Source organism: Rhinopithecus roxellana, chromosome 12 (genome assembly GCF_007565055.1).
Source record: "Rhinopithecus roxellana isolate Shanxi Qingling chromosome 12, ASM756505v1, whole genome shotgun sequence".
In the NCBI taxonomy this organism is placed as follows: domain Eukaryota; kingdom Metazoa; phylum Chordata; class Mammalia; order Primates; family Cercopithecidae; genus Rhinopithecus; species Rhinopithecus roxellana.
The window spans coordinates 28,763,825-28,791,352 of record NC_044560.1 but is presented as its reverse complement, the minus strand read 5'-3'; the positions used below and the strand labels follow the sequence as shown (position 1 = coordinate 28,791,352).

General features: G+C 45.3%; 1 protein-coding gene across 5 annotated transcripts in view; it reads left to right on the top strand.

The window, feature by feature from the left end:
* CAMTA1 (calmodulin binding transcription activator 1) overlaps positions 1-27,528 on the top strand; it is a 974,629-nt gene that overhangs the window by 461,910 nt on the left and 485,191 nt on the right. For all 5 annotated transcript variants that reach the window (XM_030942611.1, XM_030942613.1, XM_030942616.1 and 2 more), the window contains one exon: positions 4,932-5,067. In XM_030942611.1, the coding sequence (XP_030798471.1) occupies positions 4,932-5,067 (136 nt within the window). The remainder of the gene's footprint in view (positions 1-4,931; positions 5,068-27,528) is intronic.

Here is a 27,528-nt window from a genome sequence, read left to right as displayed (position 1 = left end):
CACACACATATACATACACACATTCATACAATGTCTATAAGCTGTTGGCTGATAATCTATAGGCCAATAGCATATAGATATTTTATATACTTCTCTTATATATAATATATATCATACACAGTCTTACCCTGTGTAATCTATGCAGTCTTACTAAGACTGTATTATATATATAATACATATAATTTTATAGAATATGTATCTATAAGCCAATAGCTTATAGATATTATGTAGATATTATATCTTTCTTGGCTAGATAATTAAAATATAAGCTAACTTTATACCCATTTCTTTACTGTTATAATTTTTAGTAGGTTTCCATTGACCCCATGACCTTTTTGCCATGTTGCACTGAGCGCTCTTGGTTTTGCTGGCTATTAATCTCTTAGATAAAAGGTTTCCTTGGCTAGAAACCTCTGTAGTGAGAATGAAGCTCCCTGTTGTCCTCGTGTGTTTCTTGACAAGTCTCTGCATGGCTGCAGCGGAGCTCTCAGAAGGTTTCCCTGTGGCTGTCTCACATCATCAGCCTTCGTTCAGCTTCCCCGGAAGGAGATCCCGCGATGAAGACTTGCGTGTGAACAGTTTATCTGAGAAGCTATCCCAGGAAACAGCGGTCAGGGCATGTGGAAGTGAAAGAGGGGGAGGAGGAATGCAAATGAAGGGCCATCCCCCTGCAAGTCACCACTGTGGGAACTGGAGCTTACAAGAAGGGCGACCTCCTCCACTGGGCAGGGAAGCCTGGGATTGCACCAGCATGACCCCCTCCACTGGGCAGGGAAGCCTGGGATTGCCTCAGAGTGACCCCAGCCACAGGGCAGGGAAGCCTGGGATTGCACCAGAGTGACCCCAGCCACAGGGCAGGGAAGCCTGGGATTGCCCCAGCGTGACCCCCTCCACTGGGCAGGGAAGCCTGGGATTGCCCCAGTGTGACCCCAGCCACAGGGCAGGGAAGCCTGGGATTGCACCAGAGTGACCCCAGCCACAGGGCAGGGAAGTCTGGGATTGCCCCAGCGTGATCCCCTCGACTGGGCAGGGAAGCCTGGGATTGCCCCAGTGTGACCCCAGCCACTGGGCAGGGAAGCCTGGGATTGCACCAGAGTGACCCCAGCCACAGGGCAGGGAAGCCTGGGATTGCCCCAGTGTGACCCCAGCCACTGGGCAGGGAAGCCTGGGATTGCACCAGAGTGACCCCAGCCACAGGGCAGGGAAGTCTGGGATTGCACCAGAGTGACCCCAGCCACTGGGCAGGGAAGCCTGGGATTGCCCCAGCGTGACCCCCTCCACTGGGCAGGGAAGCCTGGGATTGCCTCAGAGTGACCCCAGCCACAGGGCAGGGAAGACTGGGATTGCCCCAGAGTGACCCCAGCCACAGGGCAGGGAAGCCTGGGATAGCCCCAGAGTGACCCCAGCCACTGGGCAGGGAAGCCTGGGATAGCCCCAGAGTGACCCCAGCCATAGGGAAAGGAAGCTTGGGATTCACCCACCGAATCCCTGTCCATCGGGTAAGGGGTGCTTTCAGGGCAGTAATGATCACCCAGCTGGTAGAGCAGAACAGAGACTGGCCCCACAGCCTGTGCTAGCCCAGTAGCCTTAGGGGCAACTCTGGAGTCAGACCAACTCAGCGTGTATCCTGCCTGAACACTTTGTGGCTAGAATGGTTTGATTATATGTTGGGAATGATAGTAACACCTCCCTCACAGGGTGGGTGCAAGGATGCAAATAATACAGATCATAGTTATAGGTTATAGGTACAGGTACAGATATAGACTTAGGTATAAATGATACAGACGCACAAGTGGTGTGCTCCACCAGCACTGGGCACACAGTAAGTCAGCAATAACTGGAAGTGGGTGACATTATTAAGTTGCAGGGCTTCCATGCCTGCTCTATGAAGCTTCTGTTATTCTCTCCAGTCTGCAATTCCATTCCTATTTTCCTGCTGTTCTTGTAGGAGGGGCACTATCTTTTATGCCATCATGAAGTGTGTTAAAGTCCTCCCCTGACTGGACCCTGTGGTAGACACCCACTTGTCATTCCTCCTCCCAGAGTAGGACCCCACTTCCCTCCTCCTCTGATCCCTTCCCAGCAGCTCTGACTTGCTTTTTTTTTTTTTTTTTTTTATTTGAGATGGAATCTTGCTCTGTCGCCCAGGCTGGAGTGCAGTGTCACAATCTCAGCTCACTGTAACCTCTGCCTCCCAGGTTCAAGAGATTCTCCTGCCTCGGCCTCCCAAGTAGCTGGAATTACAGGCGCCTGCCACCATGCCCGGCTAATATTTTGCATTTGTAGTAGAGATGGGGTTTCACCATGTTGGCCAGGCTGGTCCCAAACTCCTGTCCTCAAGTGATCCACTCACCTCGGCCTCCAAAAGTGCTGGATCTGACTTGCTTTGGATTCTTTTCTGGGACAGCAGTACAGCTTAATTTTCTTTGCCTTGGGGGGCACAGGGGCCCTTATGCAGCCTGTCTTTCCCCTTTGCTCTTCCTAGGACCCTGAGTTGTGGTAAGGGCCTTCCCCATCACACAGAGCCGAACAAGTTCTATTAAAATCAGATTGGTGGATTAAACACTATTAGGTTGCTCATTATTGCAAGTTAAAATGATGATTCCATTTATTAAGGCCATTTAAGCTGGACACTTAAGTTCCCTGTGGGATTGTATCCTGCTGAAAGTGCCAGATGACAGGGCTACTCTCAGAATGCCAAAGGGTGGGTCACTGGAGGAAGCTGGGTTTCCTAGGGTGAGTGCGGTTGTGATTCTGATTGTGTACATGACAGTGTTTGAGAGAGTCCCCTCTCTGTGGGTCATACCACTTACGATGTGGGAACAGTTTGCCTGAGGACACTACTGAGGTTATTAGTCATATTTAGAAAGGGCAAGGGATGGAACAAACCACAGTTCATGTCTTAGCTCACGAGAGGCTGGATTGGATCAATGTCGGGTCTTCTCCTGTGGATGGAGCATCTTCATTCTCCAGTAACAGAAAACCCATCCACAGAAGAAGACCTGGCATTGCCACACTCTCATGAATGTCTTCATTCCTTTTTGGAGAGGATGAGCCACACACAGAGCCTGCCTGTTTGATTAAAGAAGTTCCCTTGCTTATTCCTTAGGCAGTGGTCCTGAGCACAGTCCGTGGACCTCAGGCACCTCCTAATGGGTCTTTCAGGGGCAGGGAGGACTTACAGCACTGTGCAGATTAAGGACAAACTTCTGGAGAGGGGCTGAAGTGGGAAGAAGCTGGCATCGTTGGCCCCACGCACGAGCCTACCTGCCATTTAGAAATGGAAGCGAATTGTAAGGTTTCCAATGCAGACTTGTAAGCGGGAGACAGATACCGGCGGGTGACAGCGTTGTGACAAGCACGTGGAGCCATTTCCTGATTGTTTTAGTCGGTACAGACTTAGGGAGGAAACTAACACTGACACAAACCAATTGTGCCCTGATCGGGAAACAATGAAGTATCGGGAGTCGCTGTTGAAAGTATGTAATTTCCAGCGGAATTGCTGTTTAGTCATCATATTGCCACTGAATGACATAGTCGGGCTGGGTGGAAACTACAATTAGCTGCAGTCACCCTGGTGGGGCTGTTTTTTCCCCACAGACAATAGAATATGAAGCCATCCACAGCCAATGTTCTGTGCCACTTGTGAAATGGCCCATTGTTCGTAGCAGGAAGAAAAGAAAGGGGCTGGAGGGTCTTGCCCCAGCCCTGAGGGGGACAGATGGCTGACTTGTGGTTTCCTCGCCTCCGCCTCCGTTGTAGCAGAGAAACATACAAGCCGTGCTGAAGAAGCCACTTCATTTGCCTTGTTTGTATAAAGAGCTCTCTGGCCGCAGCTGAGAGTGAGATGGCAAGCCTGCGCTGGCCTCGTGGCGCACAGAATCACTGGCATTCCTCTTCCCCTGCTGCATGTTCAGGTGCAGAGTGGTGCAGCACTGTGTGGGGTGCTGCTAGCTTTTGGGGGAGTCTTCCTGGAGGTTGGATCTGCCCACAGCTACTGAAACTGTATTCTGAAAGTGGTTTACCACAGCACTTGCCCTCAACTGCTAGAGGGGTTTAGTTCTTTCTCTCCTTGGAGTTTCCAAACCCAAATATGTGACCTGACCACTGCATCTGCAGATACGCACGTCATCAGCCTCTCCTCTCTGTGGTGGACGTATGTTTTCTTTTTGGAAAATTCAAGGTTCTTTTTCTTTTTCATCATCACAAGAATGACCATCTAACTCTTAGCATTTAGCAAGCAGGCAACTATTTCCCTGAGATACTCTGGCTGTGGACTGAATAGATGACTTTACCTGGCAGTATCTGAGACCCCTGACAGCTGAAGCCCAAATGGGAAAGAATCGGGTACTTAGCTTGCTTGGGAAGCAAGACCGCAGATGCTCTTTCGTATCTAGCAGTAATCTAAATGCAGGCAATGAACCAAGAGCATTTGGCCTCGGTGAATAGCTCTGCCATTGGTCTGTTCTTAACATAGTCATCTAGCGTCTGCGTTAAACTTATTTATTTCCTAATGCTGGGTGATGGATTAAAAGATGTGTAGAAAATCCTTCCACAAGAGATAAGATATTGCAGGCTGCCAAGACACCCCTGGCTCTTTTTGCTTTCTGTCTCTGTTTTGCCTACTTTTCAGTGCAGAGCTCAGGCCCCCACATCGTATATCCTGATTACTCTGTGGTTATTACTGAGGGGATGTTTTTTAAGCCTATCATTGACACATTTAATTCATTAGATACCAAATCCAAAGCAAATTTTGGCTGGCCATAAAACATGGTTAATCCAGGGAGCTGCAATAAAAGGTGAAAAATTATGTTCCAGCAAATGTGGAATATTGCTTTTCTGTAGAGACTTTTACTGGTCGACGATATCTTTCTTCATAAATTTTTCTTCTGCTTGGTGCTCTTGGTAACTTAACCATTTGTTGTTTCCAGACCACAGAATGGCTCAATGATACTCTACAACAGGAAGAAAGTGAAATACAGGAAAGATGGGTATTGCTGGAAAAAGAGGAAAGATGGGAAAACGACCAGAGAGGACCACATGAAACTCAAGGTCCAGGGAGTGGAGGTAAACAGCAGAAAAGGTTCCCTTGGTGCACAAATGTCATTTGCAGGCTGCAGTGGAGAATGGAATTGCTTGGAGTAATTTGATGCGAGTCACCTCTGTCCAAAGAATTTTTGTTTGCCAAGACCCTGGTTTTTCCTTTTGTTTCATTTTTCTACCTTCTTACCCTATAGTCTCCATTCAAGTTTTCAGTGAAACTGGATTGAACGAAAGCATTCCTGTTTCTTGGGAGTCATTGGTATATAGATGGGGATTTGCAAGGCTCCTGTGGACTCATTTGTTGTATTTATCACAGAAGAGCCTCTGGATGCATTGAGAGTTTGCAAAGTGTCAGGGAAGAGGGGAGACAGTGTAAGGAACTTCCCTCTTGAGGTGACCCTGGCCTCCCCCTGCTGAGCTGGTAGACCCCCGACACAGCCTGGCTTCACCTCTCCACTGACAAACTCTGGGTGTGTCAGCCTTAACAGAGGTTTGAGATCATTAGATGGGAGCACAGGTGTGCGTGATTCTTGCATGGTTGGGGTCCTGCAGAAACCTCGTGGGATCTTGGGCCGACTTCGGGTTTTGGCCCTTGGGTAAAGACTGGTTTCCTTGCCGTTGTTTTCACCCCACAGGCTCTCAATCTTGGGCAGCCATGGAGAAATTCCCTTATTCCTCTTTGCCATCATTAGAGGGCCCGAGCCATGTGTCACAGCAGTAGAGGGGGAGGGCGTGAGTCAAGGTGAAGTCTTGGCCTGCTAGTCAACGGGCACCCGCTTCCCTGAGTCCTTACTGGTCCTGGGAAGGAACTTCCCCTGGGAATAGGGAAAGTGCCACCTTGGGCCCAGAGCTGAGAAGCTGGCTTACGATCCACCTGTTATTTCAAACTGGTCAAAGAGAGGCATTCTGGAGTCTGTTGGTGTGTTGAGTTTGCGAGCATACTGGATGGATAGCTAGGACCGTAAACCCACTTGAGTTCAATGGGTTGCCCTTCCACACCAATGTTTTTTTGTGACGTGCTTTGTCATGATGACTTTTTCTGTATTAATCATGTGCTTTTATGGCTGTTAAAAATAGCATCAGATGGCTTGTATTATATGACTTCACAGAGAGATGACTTTTGTTTTATTATTTTTTTTAAATACCTAGTAACAATGCTTTATGGAGATGCACGAAGAAAAGCCTCTATCCAAGAAATTCCAGTTCCTTGCACTCTCCTGTGCTCAGTGTTTGCACAGTGTGGTTTAATTGACTGCACGGAACATTAAAATGCAGATTACCCCAAACGCACTTCTCTGCACGCACCTCTAGGACTGTGACCGGTGATTGTACAAACGCATTAGCCATCGTCGCAGGGAGCCAAAGGAGGCAGAGCTTGGTTCTTCCTGGGAGAACCCTCATCTCCTATGCTGGAGGAAGAGGTAGAGAGTGAGGCAAGGCTGGGTGGGGCCCCCGAACAAGGAGGCTGCTCGCACTGGGAATAATAGGGCTGCAGGAATTCACACTGAAAGTCACAGTAGCTCCTGTGCCCGTAGGCCCCGGTACATTTCATCTTTAGTAATACGTAAATCAGGAACTTCTGCTTGTGAGTAACAGCAGGGTGGAATTCTTCCTCAGCAGCCGCTAATAAGCCGAGGGGAAAAAACAACCCACAGTGTTCATTTTCTTTCCTCATGTTATAAATTAGAATTGTTGCTGGATGGAATCAGAATGATTTATGGCTATTTTTAGGCCATATTTATGTTTGGAGTTATTTGTGGTACTCATACTTGCAGGCAACAGTCTGTCCCCTCAGAACTTTGGGAAAGGGAGACGGGCAGGATGGGGAGGGGTTTCCAGGACCTCCTGACATAGATGGCAGTGTGGGCAGTGGGAACGGCCAGCGACACGATACTTGCTTTAGGTTCTCAGAGAGAAGCCACCTAATATGATGCATTATGTGGTGGCCTTGCCCATGAGCTCAGGGAGTTGTCCCGCTGAGCCACTCAGCAAATATGGACCCTGTGTGCCTACTCTGTGCAAGGCACTGTGGTGTCTGCAGAGAGAATAGGAGCCATGTTCTCTGCCCCACGGACTCATGGTCAAGTTGAAGAGACTTGACGTACATGAAGGTCATCGATAGTGCTGAGAGGCAGAGCAGCCTGGGCTTTTGTGATAAGCATCCTGGGAGTGCAGAGTGGGCTGGAATGGTCAGAGACACTTCCTAGACACTTCCTAGACACTTCCTTGAGATACAAGCTGAGCCCTTAAAGTCGGGTGGGACTCTGTGTGTGTGTGTGTGTGTGTGTTGTACGTGTATGTGCAATTTACATATTGTTTGCAGTTTACCTTTTCTACTCTGCACTGTGGTCTGAGCTGTGTCTATGTTGATACTGAGGTTTCTTCATCCCTTTTCACAGTCCTATAGCATTCTACTATATAAACACTTGAGCCGTTTCCCTGTCCGTAGCCCCCACTTTAGATTCCTTTCAGTTTTTTAGCATTATAAATAACACTTCAGTAAGTGTTCTTATACACGTCTTTTTGGGCACATAGGCAACCTGGACCCAGAATTGCTGGGTTATAAGGTCTGGGCATGTTCAGTTTATTAGATTCTGCCTCTGGCTGCATAATCACATGCCTACCAGAACTGGAGATTACAATTTTCCCCACATCCTCCCGCTTATTGATAGATGAGAGATGGTACCCCATTCTATTTGAATTTGAGTTTGTCTTAATTTTTAGTGAGGATGAGTGCCTTCTTATGTTAACGGGAGCCTGTTGCTATGAATGGTCTACCATGGGCATGGACATGGATTTTTAAACAACCCTGAAAAAGGCCTTTTCAGACAAGATCAACCCCCGCATCTCACCGGCATTTCTGCTCCAAGGGCGGGGAAGCCCAGGGGGTGTGCTCTGGCATAGTGGGTGTGGTTGGTCCTTTCCACCAGGAAATTGCAACAGGGATTTCCACGGGGCTTTGTACCTCACAGGAGGCGGGGGCTTCTGAGTTTGGACTCTGCATCCTGCTTTGGTGGATTCAATCAGGCAGTTCCCATAGACTCAGCATCTTCATCACGCCAGGCACGGCGCCAACCAGCTACTCTTCTGTGGGTTGGGGTGGACAGTCCTGCACAGGGTCTTGGAGCTGTGATTTTTCTACCACCCGAATTGTTTTCCTCAGTTCAGGGGCATGATAAAGATATTTGGATCTGCCGTTTAACATATCACTTGCTATAAACCTACCCTCAGGCTGGGAAAACTTCCAGCCCTGTTTATGGAACTGTTCAGCTATCTCGCTTCTTTTGTTCTCAGAGGCTGGGGTCCTCTGTACACACGGCAACTCAAAGGCACATTGATTTTCTCAGCCAGGCACAGGACAGGGGGAGCTGCTTTTGAAGCTGACGAGCTGTTAGGTCCATGATTAGTTGTCTTGTCTGCAAGCCAAGGAGAAGCTAGCTCGATAAGGTTTCCAGGGATGACAAAGGTTGGCAGGAAGGAAAAAGAGGGTGGTTGCGATGTCACTGTTTCAGGAGATGAAATCTCAGCAGGTCTGGAGTTGGCCCTGTACCCCATACAGATTTATGCCTGCTTCTCTGGTGCCTGATAGGGTGGAGGAGCTTTGGGGGTGGGAGACTCTCCGAGAGCAAAAAGCTGGATGTGAAGCATCAGCCTGGTTCTGGGGTCACTGCAGCTTTGTGGTCGGATGAGCTGAGGGAGGTTAGTCAGAGATGATGCTGTTCTCTGGGCCATGCTGGAAGAATTCCTTCCAAGTTCATGATACTTTTCTCTGGCCCCAGAAGCTTGTGGGGCCGCATTAGGTCCTGTATCCACATCTTTCTGCTGAGAGTGCTGGGTGTCCCAGAACCCAAGGCAGCTCTGGGCTCTTGTCCCCTCCAATTTCTTTGCTGCTGGGTTCCCACAACAGATGGGAGCCACACAATTACTACTGGGACAGTCATGGGCTTACACATTTCCTATATACCAGGTATACCATCTCACTGAATCCTCGTAAACACATCCATGCAAAGTAGATGGTATTATACCTATTTGATAGATGGAGAGACTGAACCTCAGAGAGGGTTTCTCTTGCCCTACGTCATACCTCAGTCAGTGACAGAGCTGGTACTTGAGCCTGGGACTGCTTGGTGCTCAAGTTCAAGCTCTTGCCCTTATTTCAGTTGCTTCTGGGTACTTGGGTGGGGCCTGTAGACTTTTTAGATGAAGTCAGCACCTGTGTATTCAGCACACATCCTTCCTTCATCCACTGGGGATTGGAGGCTTTCTCTCCACCTAGTATGGCAATAGGTGCTGGGATGCAGTGATGGAAAGAGAACACGTGGTCCCCTATCTCATGGGGAGACTAAAACAATCAATCATGCAACCCCGATGCAGGGTTTTGAGGGCTGTGAGAGAATTTCAAGGCCCTACTTGGAGGCTGCAGGAGGGGAACCTGAGGCTGACTTGCCCTGAAGAAAGTGACATGAGCATAAGGAAGTGGGGCACGGTGGGGCTGGGTCAAGTGACAGAGGAGGGCTGGGCAATATCAATGAATAGAGTCTGTTGAGAATCAACCAAAGTGACCTGAAGCAACAGGCAGCCAGAATCGTGATGGATCAGTATTTCCCCCAGGCCTGTCCAGACCAGGTCTTATCCTCCTAGTGACGGAGCCCTCTCTGCTCTTAAGGCATGACTTGCCATGGATGTTCTGCCTTTGGAACCAGTGAGTGGTCACGGCACAGAGACTGTTGGTTTCCTGGCGGTCACATGCACAGAGACAGCCCTCTCCACTGAACCTGTTCTGTGGCAGAAGGAACCCCCTGGCCTGGACCATCTTTGGGTGGAAACACCAGCCCCTCACGTCTGATTGGCATTTTCAGATGTGAAGAGAACATTTAGTGTTGCTGATGTGTTTGCATTGCCTGTAAAGAACGAAGAGTTTCTTTGACTTCTTAACTGCCTTAAAGCCAGAAGCCCAGCATTAGGATGGTAGCGGTGGTAACGAGGTTATGTTTTGAGACTTGGCCTCATTAGAAGTGATGTTCTTTATATGGGCACTTAGGCCACATATTTAAAAAAAAAAAAAAAGAAAGAAAAAAAAAGCACCTCTTTTAAAATAGGAATGATATTGTAGTTACTGCATTAGGAATTAACAGGGCATGAAATAACTGTCTGCCCTGTGGCAATGCCAGATCATTTCAGCTCTGCTTGCAGCCATAAGATAAATTGGTATCTTGCTTGCAGCCTGTGGAAAATATTTTAAATAGCCAGCCATGAACATGTATGGTGCCCAAATCAAGTTTGGAAAACAGCAATAAATAGATAAGGTGGAGGTAAGGTGCCTCATGAAATGAACAAGGGGCAGAAGCTCACAGAAGGCAAACAAACCAGCATGGAGGCACTGCGTGTTTCACATAGAATACGTATTTCTACTTTCAGTAAAAAATCATGTGTCTCAAGAACAGAAAACCCAGCACCACATGTTCTCACTCAAAAGCGGGAGCTGAACAATGAGAACACATGGACACAGGGAGGGGAACATCACACACCAGGGCCTGTCGGGGAGTGGGGGGCTAGGAGAGGGAGAGCATTAGGAGAAATACCTAATGTAGATACAGGTTGATGGGTGCAGCCAAGCACTATGGCACATGTATACCTATGGAACAAAACTGTATGTTCTGCACATGTACCCCAGAACTTAAAGTATAATTAAAATAAAAAAATTAAAAAATGATAATAAGAAGAAAATTAAATTAAAAGAAAAACATGTGTCTTTGGTCTGTGGACAGATTATTTTACCCCATTCCCCTCCGGCCTCACTGTGTACCTACCAGTCCATACCCTACCATATTCCTTGTTCAGAAGCTGTTTTTTTCCCATGTCTAGGTCCACATTGTCTTAGCCTCATAACTTCTGATTCCCCGCCTTCCAAGGCTATCTCCCCTGATCTTCTTTAGCCAGAAGTGATGATTTCCTCCCCTACATTGCTGTTGCTTTCCATCTGTACCCTTCTTAAGGAAGTGTTCAGGTTGCCTTCCTCTCAGCCTTGTCCAATTCAAAAAAGATACTTGAGTATTTATTTTCTCCCCGCTGGAAAGCCTGTATCCAGATACTAAGTAACAAAGAGTCTCTATCTACAAAGTATCTACAGAATCTACCCCACACCACCTTGCTCTGGGAAGTGGATTTGCCCAGTGACTAACTGCTTCCGCAATTACACTTCCTGCAAGCCTCACCCCAATCCTGTGATTCAGTCCTGGCAGATACGTTTATCCTTATTGGTTGTGCATCTGGGACTTGAACCTAGGTCTTTGGTGTCAGAAGTGGGGCTGTCTCTCCTGGCTGGCTTCGAGCCCTGGAGGTTGAGGTGTCTTAGTCTCATGACCGTCTAGAGTGCAGGGAGCGTCTGTTCAGGGGCACCTCCCAGGGCTCTCTGCTGACTTTTTATCATCTGAATTTTTGTGCCTCATTCTGCTAGTATGCCAACGAGTTAAAACTTAATTTCCTGTTACCTGCATGTGTTTTGGTAGAATCAGTTCAGGAGCTCAAATCCATAGTTTTTCCTTAATTTCTAATTACTTGGCATCCCTGGTGACATGTTTCTACCCAATTCATATAATTAAAAATTTGATAAATAACATTAAGCTAGCTCCGTTTTGAAGTAGCAAGAGCAGCCTTTCTGTTTGCATTCTGCTGAGTTCGCAAAGGACTGGCAGGGTGGTGGTTTTGCTTCTCCTTCTGTCTTAGCCACACATAGTGTGTGTGGGGGGGGTTAGTTTTCATCGTATACATGTTGGGGGAACACAGATTTTCAGTCTTCTTAAGGCTCTCTCTTCCTTAAACTACAGCCAAATGACAATAGCAGCAATAATCACGGCATCATTTATAGAACTTTTACTGAATATGCAGTCCCGTGCGCATCATCTTATGCACATCTAGTTGCTATCACAAAAGATCATAGACTGGGTGGCTTAAACAACTGAAATTTATTCCTCATAGTTCTACAGGCCGGGAAGTTTAGAATCAAGGTGCAGGCAGATTTGGTGTCTGGTGAGGGCTTGTTTCCTGGTGCATAGATGCCCATCTTCTCACTGCATCCTCACATGGTGGGAGGGGAGAAAGAGCTCTCTGGGGTCCCTTTTATCAGGGCACACAAACCCCATTCAGAAAGACTTCACTCTCATGATCTAATCACCTCCACAAAGCCCCACTTCCACATAGCATCACATAGTGTGTGTGTGTGGGGGGGGGGGGTTAGTTTTCATCGTATATATGTTGGGGGAACACAGATTTTCAGTCTTCTTAAAGCTCTCTCTTCCTTAACTACAGCCAAATGACAATAGCAGCAATAATCACGGCATCATTTATAGAACTTTTACTGAATATGCAGTCCCGTGCGCATCATCTTATGCACATCGACTCATTCAGTTACTTGGTGCCATCCCTAGTAGGTAGATACTATTATCATCTTCATTTCATCCAGGGTCTGCAAGACAAAGACACAGCAGGTCCCTCGCTGTCCACTTCAGTGGTTGGGAGTTGGTCCCCAAACACACTGCATAACTGGCTGTCACTCCTCAGTTGCAATTTGATGCGAGAGCAGTTGAGTCCTGTATATTCCCACGAGAACTTTCACTTAGGAGTAACGAGTTGTTTATCTCCTCCCAGCATGAACTGCCCATTTCCATTTGTCCTGAAGCCGTAGCTTCCGAGCTTCCAGGGTACACTCACTCTGGCAGCGAGGGTCTGTGGGTGTACTCTTGCTACGGAGGCCAGATTGTATGTTGCCAGATTTAGTATGTGCATGCACAGACATGTGTGCACACACACACAAAGGAGAATATTGATGCCCAGTTAAATGTGAATTTCAGATAAACAACAGTTTGTTTTATTTTTAAGTACAAGTATGTCTATACTAAAATATTGCCCGTTGTTTATGTGGAGCTCACAGTTTGCTGGGCATCATGTATTTTATCTGACAACCCTCCAAGCATCAGAGCAGTTCCTTTGAACCTTTGCAGACAGAGGTTTGTCTGTTTTGGATATTGGTCTCATTGAAGACACGAGGAAGTGAGTTGGTTTATCTCCAGACACATTATTGATGCAGGAACCATAAAAGGCCGGAAGGACACTGGCCATTGCTGGGGAGAAGACACTCCTAGCAGTTTACTAGCAAAGCCAAATGCTGCCAGGGCTGGGGACTTTCGTGCTCCCTCTGAAAAGTGAGTCCTGGATGTCTCTCAAATACCAAAACATGAGTGCTTCCGGATACCCAGATCTGGTGCCCTTAGATGCTGCAACCTGGAAAAATGCAAGCCTTCTTCTGCCAGTGGTTGGGGAGAAGCTTGTTAGTAAAACATGTGCCAGGAAGATGTAGCAGGAAGTGTGATTGTAGTTTCTGCCCTCCTTGTATCTCTGGTAGATGACAATATGTACAATATTTTGTAATTTCCATTTTAAAACTTGATTTGAGCCTTATTAAGCTAGAAAGTCCCTGATGAAGGCAGAGCAGCAGCATATCAACTGTGCTGAACTTGTACTTAATTATTATCATAACAGTCCCTCAACCTCATTGCACATTAGCCCATAAGGACAGGAATGGAAATTTTAGCATATTCAATTACAATGTAAACCCTCGAATACCACTGTTGAAATTCACCAAGGGCCGTTCTCTGGTCGCCAGCACACAGCAGGGACTGAGTGAGGTGTTACCCAGGCCACACAACCTGGACGTTTGCAAGCATAATATACAGTGTCACCCAGAAACTGGGCAGGCATTGGAAGACCATAATAGATACTTTTCCCCTTGGTAAGTGACCAGACATTGTTGTGTGCCTTGGGTGAAGAGTAGCTGTGGCCACCACTTGACTGAATCATCAAATATCAATCCTCTCTGCATCTTGCATTGCTGGGGAACATTGCTGGGGAAGTTTCCTCCTGTCATTGGCGGCTGTGGCTTGTGTCTGTGTGAGTTTATGCCCATTCAGCACAAATCTCCAGGCTTGTCCTCGGATAGTCACGGCCATTCACTTTAGTTGGCATGGATTAGGTACCAGCAGAGGGCAGGGATACCGGCTTACAGGCTTACAGGATATGGCTTACAGGCTAATTAGGCTCATACCACTCTGCTTCCCACACGCTGCAGGAAAATCATGGGGAAAACAGAGGTGCAGATGAAGGGCTCTTTTGCTACCAGCAGGAGCTGAGGAGAGAAATGTTACTGAACAAGTTAAAGAATGAATGAGCTCCTCACGCAGCGGCTCTGGTGAGGCTGCTTTGATGGCCGCTGGCTCTGGTCCCTTGTTTCCTTCCATGCGGTGTGTGGGTTTCTGGCTGCTGAGCCTCCCTGTGGATGCCCTCCCTCGCTGCAAGGCTGGAATGGAAGATGGAAAGCAGGTGATTTCATGAAATACTGCCTTTCTGCTTCATGAGTTTTTCTCCTGGACAGATGAAATAACCTTCCACGTCCTCCTTGCACTCCCTAATTCAACACCTTGTAATGCTGCGTGCCCTCAGGGTACACCTTTCCTTCCTGTTGTAAAAGCCTCATGTCCCACTCTGGCAAAACCTGAGACCGGCACAAATACTGAAGTGGTCAGTGTTGCTTCTTGCTACCCTCAGTGTGGCCCAAAGATTGGTACGTTCAGCATCGCCTGGGGGGGTATTAGAAGTGCAGAATTTCAGGCCCCATCCCAGATCTACAGAATCCAAGTCTGCATCTTAGTATGAGCCCCGTGTGGTTCACACACACTTTAATTTGGAAAGGATTGGGACACACCATCCTGTTGTTGCCAGTAGACTCCTGCCTCAGTGCCTCGCCCCCAGGCAAGTGGTTATTCTTTATTTATTTATTTTACCTTGTCTTAAAAGTCCAAAGGAAAATTTCACAAGTTGCTCTGGCAATTTATGACTTGACTTCAAGCACCTTTAGAAAATACTGAATTGAAATCTCCAGTGATATGGTTGGAGCTTATCATTCTTTATTCTGCCCTTGGCAATGAGTGATAGAGAACAGCAGGTTTCTGCAATCAGAACACACTGAGTGGCAACGACTAAACAGTTCCCTCAGCCTTTGTTCTCTGGGTTAAATGGTCCTGTTCTTGCATCCTTTAGCTCCTCTGAACAGGGAACTTGCCTGTCTGTTCACCGCAATAGCCCCGTGCTTGGCATGGCACCTAGTATTAAGTACCTTTGGTGCCAAATAACTGTGTTTTTTTTGAAAGAATGAATGATTTTGAATGAATAGACCTTTAAAGCAAAGGGCCAGACAGTAAATCTTTTCAGTTTTGCAAGCCAGACCGTCTGTCCTAACCATTCAATTTTGTCGTCGTACCATGAAAGCAGCTGTAGGCAATAGTCAAGGAATGGCTGTGTTCCAATAAAACTTTATTTACAAAAACAGACTGTGGGCTGGATATGGACCATGAATGTAGTTGGCCCACCCCTGTTTTAGATTATGGCCACAGTTTCTAGAAGGAGCGGGGTGCTCTGTGTATGTCCTAGTACTCATGTTTACAGCCGCCCCTAATACTCATGTTTACAGCCGCCCCTGTTCATACTCAGCTTATATTTCTGCAATGAATGTATGCTTTTATTTACAACACACCTGGTGAGGTTAGGGTTTCTTCTTTAATCCATGTAGCATAGGCTTGTTTGTTTCTTCTTGATTTGTCCTCAGCCTGAAAACATTAGGCAATGTCTCTTGCAAAGGGCAGTTTGAATGTGGGAACTAAGAAATGTCCTGTTTCTCTTAAAAGCTCAGGGCAACTTCATGGCATTGTAGAGAGGACAGGGCTAGTCCTAGTGATACACTCTGTGTTCTCCTGTCCAGTGGGGGTGGCTGAGCTGATGGCATGTGTCCTTGTTGAGAACAGGTGGGTTAAAGGATTGGGATGTCACAGAAGATAGGCTGAAACTGCCTGCATCTTTAGGCGTGCAGTGCTTTGAAAGAAGCCAGTATGTTGCTGGATGCAACGGAGTCCCCCTAAAATAGTGACCGATGTGAGGGCACAGATGCTATTTGTCCATGTTTAAGTATTTACATGACAGCACGAGAAAACTGGAGAGGCTCTCTTTCATCTTTGCTGCCACAATTTATGTACAGTTTATGATGGATGTGAGAGGTAGACATTTATTACAAAAGTGTAAGAAATGTTGACTCTTCATGAATTGATTATTTAGAATTTATTTTATTAAAGATTCTAGGTGGCATGTGATAAACTGAACCTCTGCTGGTTTGCAGCTTAATGATTCATGTATCTGTGGTGGTGATAAGGAAATCAAAGATTCGGTTTGCCATTTCAGAGAAAGAATATGGATTATTATTAAGTCTGGAATGGGCCTCTTGAGAATCCTTCCTTAGGGAGCGCACATATCAATAGTTTCTTCTCGATGTGGGAATTCTAATGCTTCAATTATGGAAACATAAATTCCACAGCAAGTGGCTGCAGGTTCCTTCCCTCTGGTCCTTACATCCTTCGTGCATGGAGGATGAGTTTTTATTCCTCAGTTAGTACCTGGCATTCGCTGTTCTATAGTCTCCATGCTTTTGTGTTTCTATCGCTAACTTTTAATGCTAAGAGCTCTGCTGAGGTCTATGTATTGCAGCAGCTGAGATGCTGGTAGAGACCAGGATGGCGTATTTGCCTGTCATCCCATTTGCTTGAAATTTCCTAACAAACTGGGTTAAGTCTTGGAAAAGACTAAGAGTAACTTTTAGATCTCAGATTTCCGATGGAAGTGAGGTCAGCTCACACGGGATGTAGAATGTTAACCCTGAACCAATTCATGCAGAAGCCAACAAGGCCACCAAGCACAGCTAGTGAGTTGCATCTGGACCAAGGACAGTATCAGAATGCCCCGTTTCAGTAGGCTCTGTGGGTGGGGGAGGTGGGGGCGTTCCTGTTCTTAAATAACAGAGTCTGGGAGGGCTTAGCAGTTGGTTGCTAAAGGCATCTGGTATGTGGCCCCCCAGCCATCACCTCAGGACAGACGATTCAGGCGGAGCTCCCAGGTAACATTCAATAATGAATAACAAGCCCACAGCCTTACAGTGACATTAACAAGGTGTTGGCGTTGTCTGAGAGCTTGAGTTTCAAAGTACTGTGTGACTTCTTTTTCTCTCAAAAATAGGTTAACTACTGTAATCTTTTCCATAGGAGACTGTGGGAAAATAAATTGGGAAACCCCAAGACTCCTTGCTTCCCCCCAGATTCCTTACCCGTCCACATGCTGTGCAGCGGAAGCAACACTTAATCCTTTTATGTGATGTGATGCCCTCACACTGGTATTTTACTTAAACCCTTCATTTTGTTGGATGCGTTTACACATGGAATTAGACTTAACTGTCAACATAATGACATATTAAGTTTAGTTTCCCAGAAGAGTAAACACTGAACTGCTTGGAAGTTATTTCTTACACACAGAATCTGCTTGGCCTTCCATGGACTGATCAGTCCATGAACAAGTGAGTTTTGCTGCTGACTGCTAATTCCTTCATCACGGTGACATAGTTCAAGGAGTCTTAAATGGGCCGGGCCCGGTGGCTCACACCTGTAATCCCAGCACTTTGAGAGGCCGAGGCGGGCAGATCACCTGAGGTCAGGAGTTCAAGACCAGCCTGGCCAACATGGTGAAACCCCGTCTCCATAAAAAATATAAAAATTAGCCAGGCATGATGGCGCAAGCCTGTAATCCCAGCTACTCAGGTGGCTGAAGCAGGAGAATTGCTAGAACCTAGGAAGCAGAGGTTGCAGTGAGCTGAGATCACACCATTGCACTGAAGCCTGTGGGACAAGAGCGAAACTCCACCTCAAAAAAAAAAAAAAAAAAACAAAAACACAGTCTTAAATTATAGCTTCCACCTAAAAGGTGGGCAGAACGAGGCTGCCTCGATCATTGTTTTACAGCTGGTGGGGTTGTTTTTGGGTTGCTCTGTTCTCATCAAACTCATAGGGCACCCCTTCAAGGGACACCAGTCTGGGTGATGCCATTTCTTGTTGTTGCCCAGGTTGCTTCCGTCACACCAGCACCTAGCACGGTCGGGCTTGGTGTGTGTTTCCTGAATGACTGAATGCACGTCTGAGAGCTGCTGCTGCAGCACTTCTGGTGTCTGGTGAAGGATGGTGCTTCCTACCAGTGACTGAGTAGATGCATGTGTTGACATTGGCAGAGAGGTCGGGTGCCAGCAGCCTCCTTCCAGGTGCAGAACCGATCACACTTGCCTTTTCCTGGAAGGTGGTTGGTTAAGTAAACCTTATTGAAGTAGCTCCCCTCCCAGATTAATGAGTCCTTTCAGACATGATATGAAATGTTTGGAAACGAGATGCGACACGGTATTTTGGCCGTATTTTTTTTTCCCTTTCATAACACCTGGCAATAAGATTCTCAGGCTAAATACCAGACGAGTGTGCGCTTCATTATGTATAGTAACTTCGTCTATAACTTTTTTTAAGCCCTCCAGATGGAAGCATGGTATAAATGTGGAGAGGCTGAGAAGGGGAAATGGAAATAAATGCACTAAGAAATAAAGAATCTGTTTTTTATACTTTCTTTTGCAAATAGTGTTTGCAATGACATATTGTGAATGGACTGAATTATAACAAAACCAGAAACGAAACAGAGCTCGGGGGTAGGGAGAGCAATTGTTATACTTACTTTAACTGATATAATGCAAAGCAACGCTTTTTACACTCAATTAGTTTGTACATTGTGTTGGACACAAACCAGAATGTAGAACATTTTTGGGTTTTGTTTTTACATGATTAAGGGAGATGAGATGAAATAAATTCAGTGAATTACCCTCCACTTCTTTTAGGTCTGAGATGTTTTTGTTCTGTTGTTCCTCACCCCCAGTATTGAGTGAATAAGCCTTGTTCCTGGGTGTTGGGGGCTAGAGAACCTAATATTTGAAAGCCCAGAGATCTGTGTGGGCTTTCAGTAGAGTTTCTTCTTCCGCTTTAGGGCCATCTTTGGCTACATAAACAAGGACACGAATCAGAGCTATTTACATCTGGCATTTTACTATATTTTGTGCTTAGAATATCAGAAGAGGCTAGCAAGCATGATCGAAGCCAACAGATGTTAGTGAGCATTTAGGCAGCAAAAGTATTTCCAAGGCTGTGTATTTCAAGATCCTTGTTTAATTTATTTTGCTTAATTATACTTTCTTGCATTTTTAATGCTCCTAATATGATAATATTAAGAACTGCAGTGTGTGGTTATGGATTGCTCATTTCAATATATGCTAGATATGAGGGGATGTGTGGGTTGATGCTGAGAGCCAGGAACAGATGAACTTGGGGGCCAGCTCAGTGTCTTTCCTGTGTACAGCTCTAGTTGTCTCCTCTGGGAGGGGCGCAGGAAGGGCCTGGACGCTCCCAGCAAAGGATGCAGAAAAGCATTCCTCAAACTTCCATGTGCAGACAGGTTCCCCTGGGATTCTGATTCAGTCGGTCTGGGTGGGGCCTGAGATGCTGCACTTGTAGCAAGTGCCTGGTACAGCTGATGCCGCTGGTGCCACGGATCCTACTTTGTGTCGTGGAAGTGAGGTCAGTTGTATTCCACGAAGGCTACTGACCAACAGGTACCACATACAATGGAAGAGAACCAGTGCCTGCCGATGGAAGCCGTGCCCGTGATACCTGGCACACGCAATTTCCTTCTGGTGCGGGAGTTGTAGTCAAGGGCCCCGGTCAGACTCTTGTCTTTTAAAAAGATCGTCCGTGCTTTCATATGTGCGAAAGGAAAGCCACGTATGTAGAGCACTCAGTGATTCTGTGTTTTGTATTCAAAACCACAAACACTAATAAGAAAACAATAGGAGAAACCTGTTAGGTATAATATCCAATTATAATTATTTTTTACTCCAAAAAGCACATCAAATAAATAATGCAGTTTATGTTACTTCTAGAAAATGCAGCAGCATTAGTTAATTTACATAAATTATACAACTCATTATCTTTGTTTATAAAAAGCCTTAGCAATATTTTGGCTTATGGATCTGAAAGGGGGAAAAATATCGCAGACTTCAGTTCAGTATAATTTTCCTTTCCTGCGCGGCCACCTTTTTATTTACTTACAGAAAGAGCGTCTGTTTGACAGATCCCCTTAGGAGTACTGCCCTTTCCTTTTGATGAATAGAATGCATTAAGTTTGACTTTTGTTTATAAAAAGCCAAATAAATACAAATGAATTAATCCAAGCAGCAACAGAATTCTCTGAGCAGCAGTCGTGGCTTCCTTGGCTGACTCCAGGGCCTGCAGGGGTGGGGAGGGAGCTTCAGGGGCCAGGGAGCCAGGTTTTTCTGGCCTTGTGCTTGTCTTTTCTGCTGCGGAAGTTCTCAGGCAGCCTCAAGTTAGATGTGCCAGTGCCGCCCCTCAGGGTCAGCTCCTGAGCAGGTGAACTCCTCCTGCACTGTCCCCACCAGCAGCCATGAACCACACGTGGTGGTGAGCCCTGGAAACATGGCTCATCCAAGTGCCGTGAGTGTGAGACCCATGCAGCTTTTCAAAGACCTAGCATGAAAAGAAGCCACTTTTCATTATTTTAATTTTTAAATTTTTTTTTAAATTTGAGACAGAGTCTCACTCTGTCGCCCAGGTTGGAGTGCAGTGGCGTGATCTCAGCTCATTGCAACCTCTGCTTCCCGGGTTCAAGCGATTCTCATTACAGGTTGCCCACCACCAGGCCTGGCTAATTTTTGTATTTTTAGTAAAGATGGAGTTTCACCATGTTGGCCAGGCTGATCTTAAACTCCTGACCTCAAGTGATCTCCCCTGCTTGGCTTCCTAAAGAGCTGAGATTACAGGTGTGAGCCACTGCACCTGGCCAAAAAGAAGCCACTTTAAATAACCCATTAATATTTTTGTGGATTACATTTTGAAATAATAGATAAAATATATTATTAAAATTCATTTTGCCTGTTTCTGTCTCACTTCTCTACTGTTGCTACTAGCGAAGTTTAAACATGGTTTTATTATATTTCCATTGGACAGCCCTGGGCCTGCCCTAAACTAACAGAGAGGCTGGATACCTAGATTACTCTTAATCACACCGATTACCAAGACTCGGATTCTTCCACTGGTCCTGTATCAGGCTCTGACTCATAATGAGAAACTTAGGATTCGACGCAGTGACAAGGGTAGGGCTTGTTTGATGGTTTGCTTGGAGATTTGAAGGGCACATGGGAGAACAACATGGTGTAAGAAAATAGAGCTCTCTTCCCTTGACAGCACTTGGCTGTTGCTTCTAGCTTAAATATTAAAGTCTCTGCCAGTGGATGGAGGAGCCCAGCTCCCAGGTTGTTTCTGAGTGGGAACCAGTGAAGCCTAAATTTGCCTTCATTGCTTATGCAGATCCAGTAGATTGGCAAGAGAACAAGCCTGCCCGGAGGCAGGTCTGCAGAGCTGGAGCGTGCTTGTCAGAGGAGGGAACAAGGAACATGGTTCAGTTGCGGCCAGACCTAGGCCTGGCCGTGTGCCAGGGTGCCTGGACTTTGGATATCGGTGTGTTCAGAGTGTGACCCGATACTAGCAGGACTTCTGGCTGGGAGCTCCACTGTGGGTCCACCATAGGAACAGCCTGGGACCCCAAAGCCCTTGCCCTTATAAGACTTGGGAGTTAGAGACAAAGGGATGTCTGCCATTTATCAGTTGATGGTTAATAATTTAATTCTTCCATGCATCCATTTATTCAAGAAACATAGTTATAAGTCCACGGTGTGCCACAGTTTGCTAGGCACTGGGGATACAGTAATGCACAAAACAGATAGGTTCTTCACCCCCTCGAAGCTCCCAACTTGTGGGAGTAGGGAAGAAACAGACAGGACAGAGGAGTGCAGGAAGTCCCTTAGGAGCCCTGAGAGAAGGGCTAGAGGACAGTGTGCAATGCATATGCCTAGATGACGAGTGGCAGCCAGGCACTGGCCCTTGGTGATGGAGGAGGCAGCAACATTTAGCCTGTGGCTAAGGGAGGAAGGGCCATTGCTGCAAAGAGTTGGGCAGGGCTTTCTTGGGGACAGGACAGCGGATACCCTGAGGCTGGAAGGACTTGGTTGCTCTACTGCCGGAAAGGGATCTGCGGGCCTGGACAGCAGTGGACAAGGAGGGGGCGGGGTGGAGGGGCCAGGAGCCAGGTGGCACAACAGGCTCAGCTGTGGTATAGATCTTGGATTCTATTCTAAGTGTCATGAGAAGCCACTGATGGGATCGTAGCAGGGGTCTGGGAGGCAGTGGGGGAAGTTCTGGACGGGTAACTTTGTTTTATGCTGAGTGATGCTGGATATGTCCTTTAGACCCTCTGGCTGTTGGCTTCTTCATCTATGGAGTCGAAAGGCTTGGGGAGTGGAAGAGAGGTGGGCCAGAATGTTCTCTGAGGTTCCTTCCTATTTAAAAGTTCCATGATTTGGAGAGACCCCAGTCTTTTCCTTTCTTGGAGTTGAGTTACCTTTGTGGCTTCTGGGATAGATTTTAGATGGCTTCATGGCACTGGCATTTTGGTGAAGTCAGCTTTCATGTCTGTGAGTTCTTTGGCTTCACAAGATAAAAGAAGACAGAATGAACAGGACTGTGTCAGAATTGCCATGGAGTGCCTAGGTTTTCACTCAGCAGCTCCATGGTGGGACCTGTGCATTGGTAATGTTTTAGAAGCTTCCTGGGTCAATGATTCTGCACATCAGCAGGATTGATCCCCTGGAGTTTGTGCCTCTATTGGGGGACTAAGAGGGCCCCTGTAGCTAGAGTCTCTCTGTAGCAGTGTGCCAGATGCCTGCGACATACTCCATATTTAACTGTTCAGACCTACCAGCAGGCCAAGGGTTTTAGTTCAGAAATTCTGAGCACCTCACTTTGCAGCTGGGGAATCTGATGGGGCTCACAGAATAAACAAATCTGTGGAAGGCTGAGGGGCCCTGTGATGGGCTTTTGTCACATGCTGATGAGTCATTTGCTGAGATGGCAAAGGGATTGGTTGTCATGAGGGCTGCTAGTGAACATTGGGATCTTGGAGCCCTGACACAGCTGGTGAGCAGCATTCTGATGCATGTTCCCCTGCCCCCTCCCAGTGAGGACGCCAGCTGAGCATCTGCACAAAGCTTAAGAACCCAAGGGGTAGAAGAACTAAGTGCTAATCTGACTCCCTCTTGGACACCTATAAAAATGCCCAGAGGCTTCCGATGGCCATGGCAAAGTAACTGGTAGTAAACTTATCATCCCACCCAAACCAACTAGAACACTGGACACAATATAGGAAACAACTGTTGTCGGATAATGGACAGCAGGCAGGAATGACTGTAATATCTAAGAGGAGGAAATAAACGAGCTCTGGCTTTCTGGCTGGAGGCATTTTCCAGACAGTGCATGGGGGTGAGTGGCAACCAGGCAGAGCATAGCAGTATAGCAGTATTGAGGAGGTGACGACTAGAGTTTGGGGAGGCTGAGACAAATGGAATCCATAGGGTAGAGTGCTGAAGAGTACAGAGGAGAAGGGAGGTTAGCAGAGAAAGAGGTCCAGAAATCTGGATAGAAGTTGTCCTTGATTCTTTGGCTAAATACTAAGCTGTGTATGCATCAGGTGAAACTGTATGAGGTTGGTCAAAAGACAACCACTACAGGCCAGAAGCTAAAACTTCTCAGAGCTCATCTAGAATTGGCAGATGTTCAAGTTCAAACTAGTCAGTGTGAAGAGATGCTAATGAACACCTGGGTATTCTGTAGAGACCCCAGAATGATCACATCTTAATAATGGGGCTAAACTGTCCCTGGAGTGAAGACAACTCCAGACCTACCCCAACAAAGTGTATAAACAAACCAAAATGAGCAAGCTGACCTGCAAATAATGCAAGTGCGTGACAAAGCTAAATCCAAAATTCTTTAAAGTAAGACAATGAAATCCACACTCAACAGTATATCATTCACAATGCCCTGCATTCATTAGGAGAGAAATCAGCCAGTAGAAACAGGACCCAAAATAACATAGATATGGGATTAAAAGACAAGAGCTTCAAATAATCTACTACAAAATCCTCAGCCACTTAAAGGAAAAGATAACAGAGTGAGGTGAGAACTGTAATATATAAGAAGAACCAAAGAGAACTCTTTGAATTGGACAATACAATATCTAAAGTAAAAATGTCACCAGATGAGTTATCTATTGATATATAAAAAATAACCGCAAATGTAGAAGCTTAAAACAACACATTTATGATCTCACAGTTTCTGAGGGTCGGGAATCCAGACATGGCTTAGCTGAGTCCTCTGCATCAGGGCCTCTCTCAAGGCTGAAATCAATGTGTGAGCCAGGGCTGAGGTCTCATCTGAAGGCTCGACTGAGGAGGACATGCTGCTAAGCATTCTTGATTGTTTTGCAAAATCAGTTCCTTGACGGATGTTGGATCAAGGGCTTCAGTTCTTAACTGACTGTTGGGCACAGGCCACCTTTGTTACCTTGCTATAGGGACCTCCAACATGGCAGCTTGCTTCATCAAAGTGTGCAAGCCAGAAAGATAATAGAGAAAGTTTGCTAGCATTATAGAAGTCACAGTCTTTTGTAACCTTATCACAGAAGTGACATCTCATCATCTTTGATGTATCCCATGGGTTGGAAGCAAGTTTTCAACATGCCCAAAATCAACAGGTTGGGATTACACAAGGGATTGAATACCAGGCAGTAAATTTCATTTAGGGCCATTTTAGAGTCTGGTTATAACAATGGGATTAATACCAGATTAGACACAGTGTAGACAAAAGATAAATGAACCTGAAGATACAGCAACAGGAACTGCATAAACTGAAGCACCCAGAGAAGAAAGAGTAGGGGGGAAAATAATGGAGTGCAATAGAGTATCAGGGAACTAGAGAGCAACATCAAATGATCTAACAGACATATAATTGGAGGCCCAGACCATGAGGAGTGGGTGGCAGAAAAATAGTTGAAGAACAGATGGTCAAGACTTTTCCAAATGTGATGAAAACTAAAAAGTCACAGATCCTAGAAGCAGGAGAGATACAAAGAAAAGAGCATCAAGAAATATAATCAAATTTGCTAAAAACCAACAACAAAGAGGAAATCTTTTAATTTGGCAGAGAAAAAAGACACATTACCACATTACAAAATAAGAATTACTGCTGATTTCTCATTACAAACATTGCAAACTAGAAGACAATGCAACATTTTTAGATTGCTAAAAGGAAAAACCTAGAATTCTATATTTAGTGTGCATATTCTTCAAGAGTAAAGGTAAAATAAAGACATTTTTAGACCAAAATCAGTGTTGCTAGCAGATCTGTACTACAAGATATAGATAGATAGATAGATAGATAGATAGACAGATAGATAGATAGATAGACAGATCAATCAATAGGTATAATTTTTTTGTGAGATGGAGTTTCACTCTTGTTGCCCAGGTTGGAATGCAATGGTGTGATCTCAGCTCACTGCACCATCTGCCTCCCAGGTTCAAGCGATTCTCCTGCCTCACCCTCCTGAGTAGCTGGGATTACAGGCACCCACCATCATGCCCGGCTAATTTTTTGTATTTTTAATAGAGACGAGGTTTAATCAAGTTGACCAGGCTAGTCTCAAACTCTTGACCTCAGGTGATCTGCCTGCCTCAGCCTCCCAAAGTGCTGGGATTATAGGCATGAGCCACTGTGCCTGGCCTACAAGATATATTAAAGGAAGTTCTTCAGGCTGATAGAAAATGTTACAGGATGAAAATTCCTATTTATATAAAGGAATGAGGAGCACTAGAAATGGTAAATATAGCTGGACACAGTTGTGTGCTCTTGCAGTCACAGATACTTGGGAGGCTGAGGTAGGAGGATTGTTTGAGTCCAAAAGTGTGAGAACAGCCTGAACAACATAGTACGACACTGTCTCCAAAAAAAAAAAAAAAAAAAAAAAAAAAAAAAAAAAAAAAAAAGGTAAATGTGTGGGTAAATATAAGATACGTTTCTTCTTGGTTTAAAAACGCTTTTTTGAAAATATAATTGGCCAAAACCTTATGGGAAAATTATAGCTCTTAATGCCTATATCAAAGAAGAGCACAGATCTTAAACAATAACCTAACTTTATACTGCAAGAAGTTAGAAAAAGAAAATGAAACCCAGAATGAGCCAAGGGAAAATATTATGGACTGGATGTTTGCATATCCCCCCAATTTTTACATGCTGAATACATAAGCCCCAGTGTGGCTGTGTTTGGAGATGGGGCCTCTAAGGAAGTCATTATGGTTAAATGAGATCATAGAGATGTACCTGTGATCCAGTATGATTAATATTCATTTAAGGAGAGACACCAGAGAGCTCACTGTATCTGTGAGCACAGACTGAGGGAAGAAGAAAGGCCATGTGAGGATGGAACAAGAAGGTGGCCACCTACAAGCCAGGAAGAAAACTCTCACCAGAAACAAATTTGCTGGCATCTTGATCATGGACTTCTAGACTTCAGAACTATGATAAAATAAACTTGTGTTGCTTAAGGCATCCAAACTGTGGCATTATGTTATAGCATCCTGAGCAGACAACTACAGAAGGAAATAGTAAAGATTCGAGTGGAAACAATTGAAGTTGAGAATAGAAAACAATACAGAAAATCAATGAAACCAAAAGTTGATTCTTTCAAATATCAACAAAACTGGTAAACTGTTAATTACACTAAGGAGAGAGAGAGAGAGAGGAGAGAGAGAGAGAGAATACAAGACCCCAAAAACGGAGAAAAGAGCTAAAAAAGAGATCAATAGGTAGATAGATGGATAGACAGACAAATAAAAGACCCAGGTGACTAAAATCAGGAATGAAGGGGAGAACATCACTACTGACCTTCTAGAATAAAAGGATTATAAAAGGAATACTATGAACAGCAGTATGCCAAGAAATTAGATAACTTAGATGAACAAAATCCTAGAAAGATGAAATGACTGAAATTTATTCAAGAAGAAACAGAGAATCCGAATAGACCAAAAACAGAGATACTAAATTTAAAATTTCCTGACAAAGAAAAGCCAAGGGTCATATGAATTCCCTGGTGAATTCCACCAAACATTTAAAGAATAACACAAAATATTCCAGAAAATAGAAAAGGAGGGAACATTTCAATTATATCTACATATATGAACAATAAACAATTTGAAAATCAAATTAAGAAAACAATTGCAGTTATAAATAATAGCATCAAGAAGAATATAATATTTAGGGATACATTTTTAAAATGAAATTTAAGGCTTGTAAACTGAAAACTACAGAAATATTCTTGAAAGAAGTTAAAGAAGATCTAAATAAATGAAAAGACATCTCATGTTGTTGGATCACAACACTTAATATTGTTCAGATGGCAGTAGTCCCCAAATTGATCTACAGATTCATTGTAATCTTTATCAAACTATCAGCTGGCTTTTTAAAAGAAATCGACAAGCTGAACCTAAAATTTATATGGAAATACAAGGGACCTGGAATAGTTAAAATCTTTAAAAGAAGAACAAAGTTGGAGAACTAAAAATTCTCAATTTCA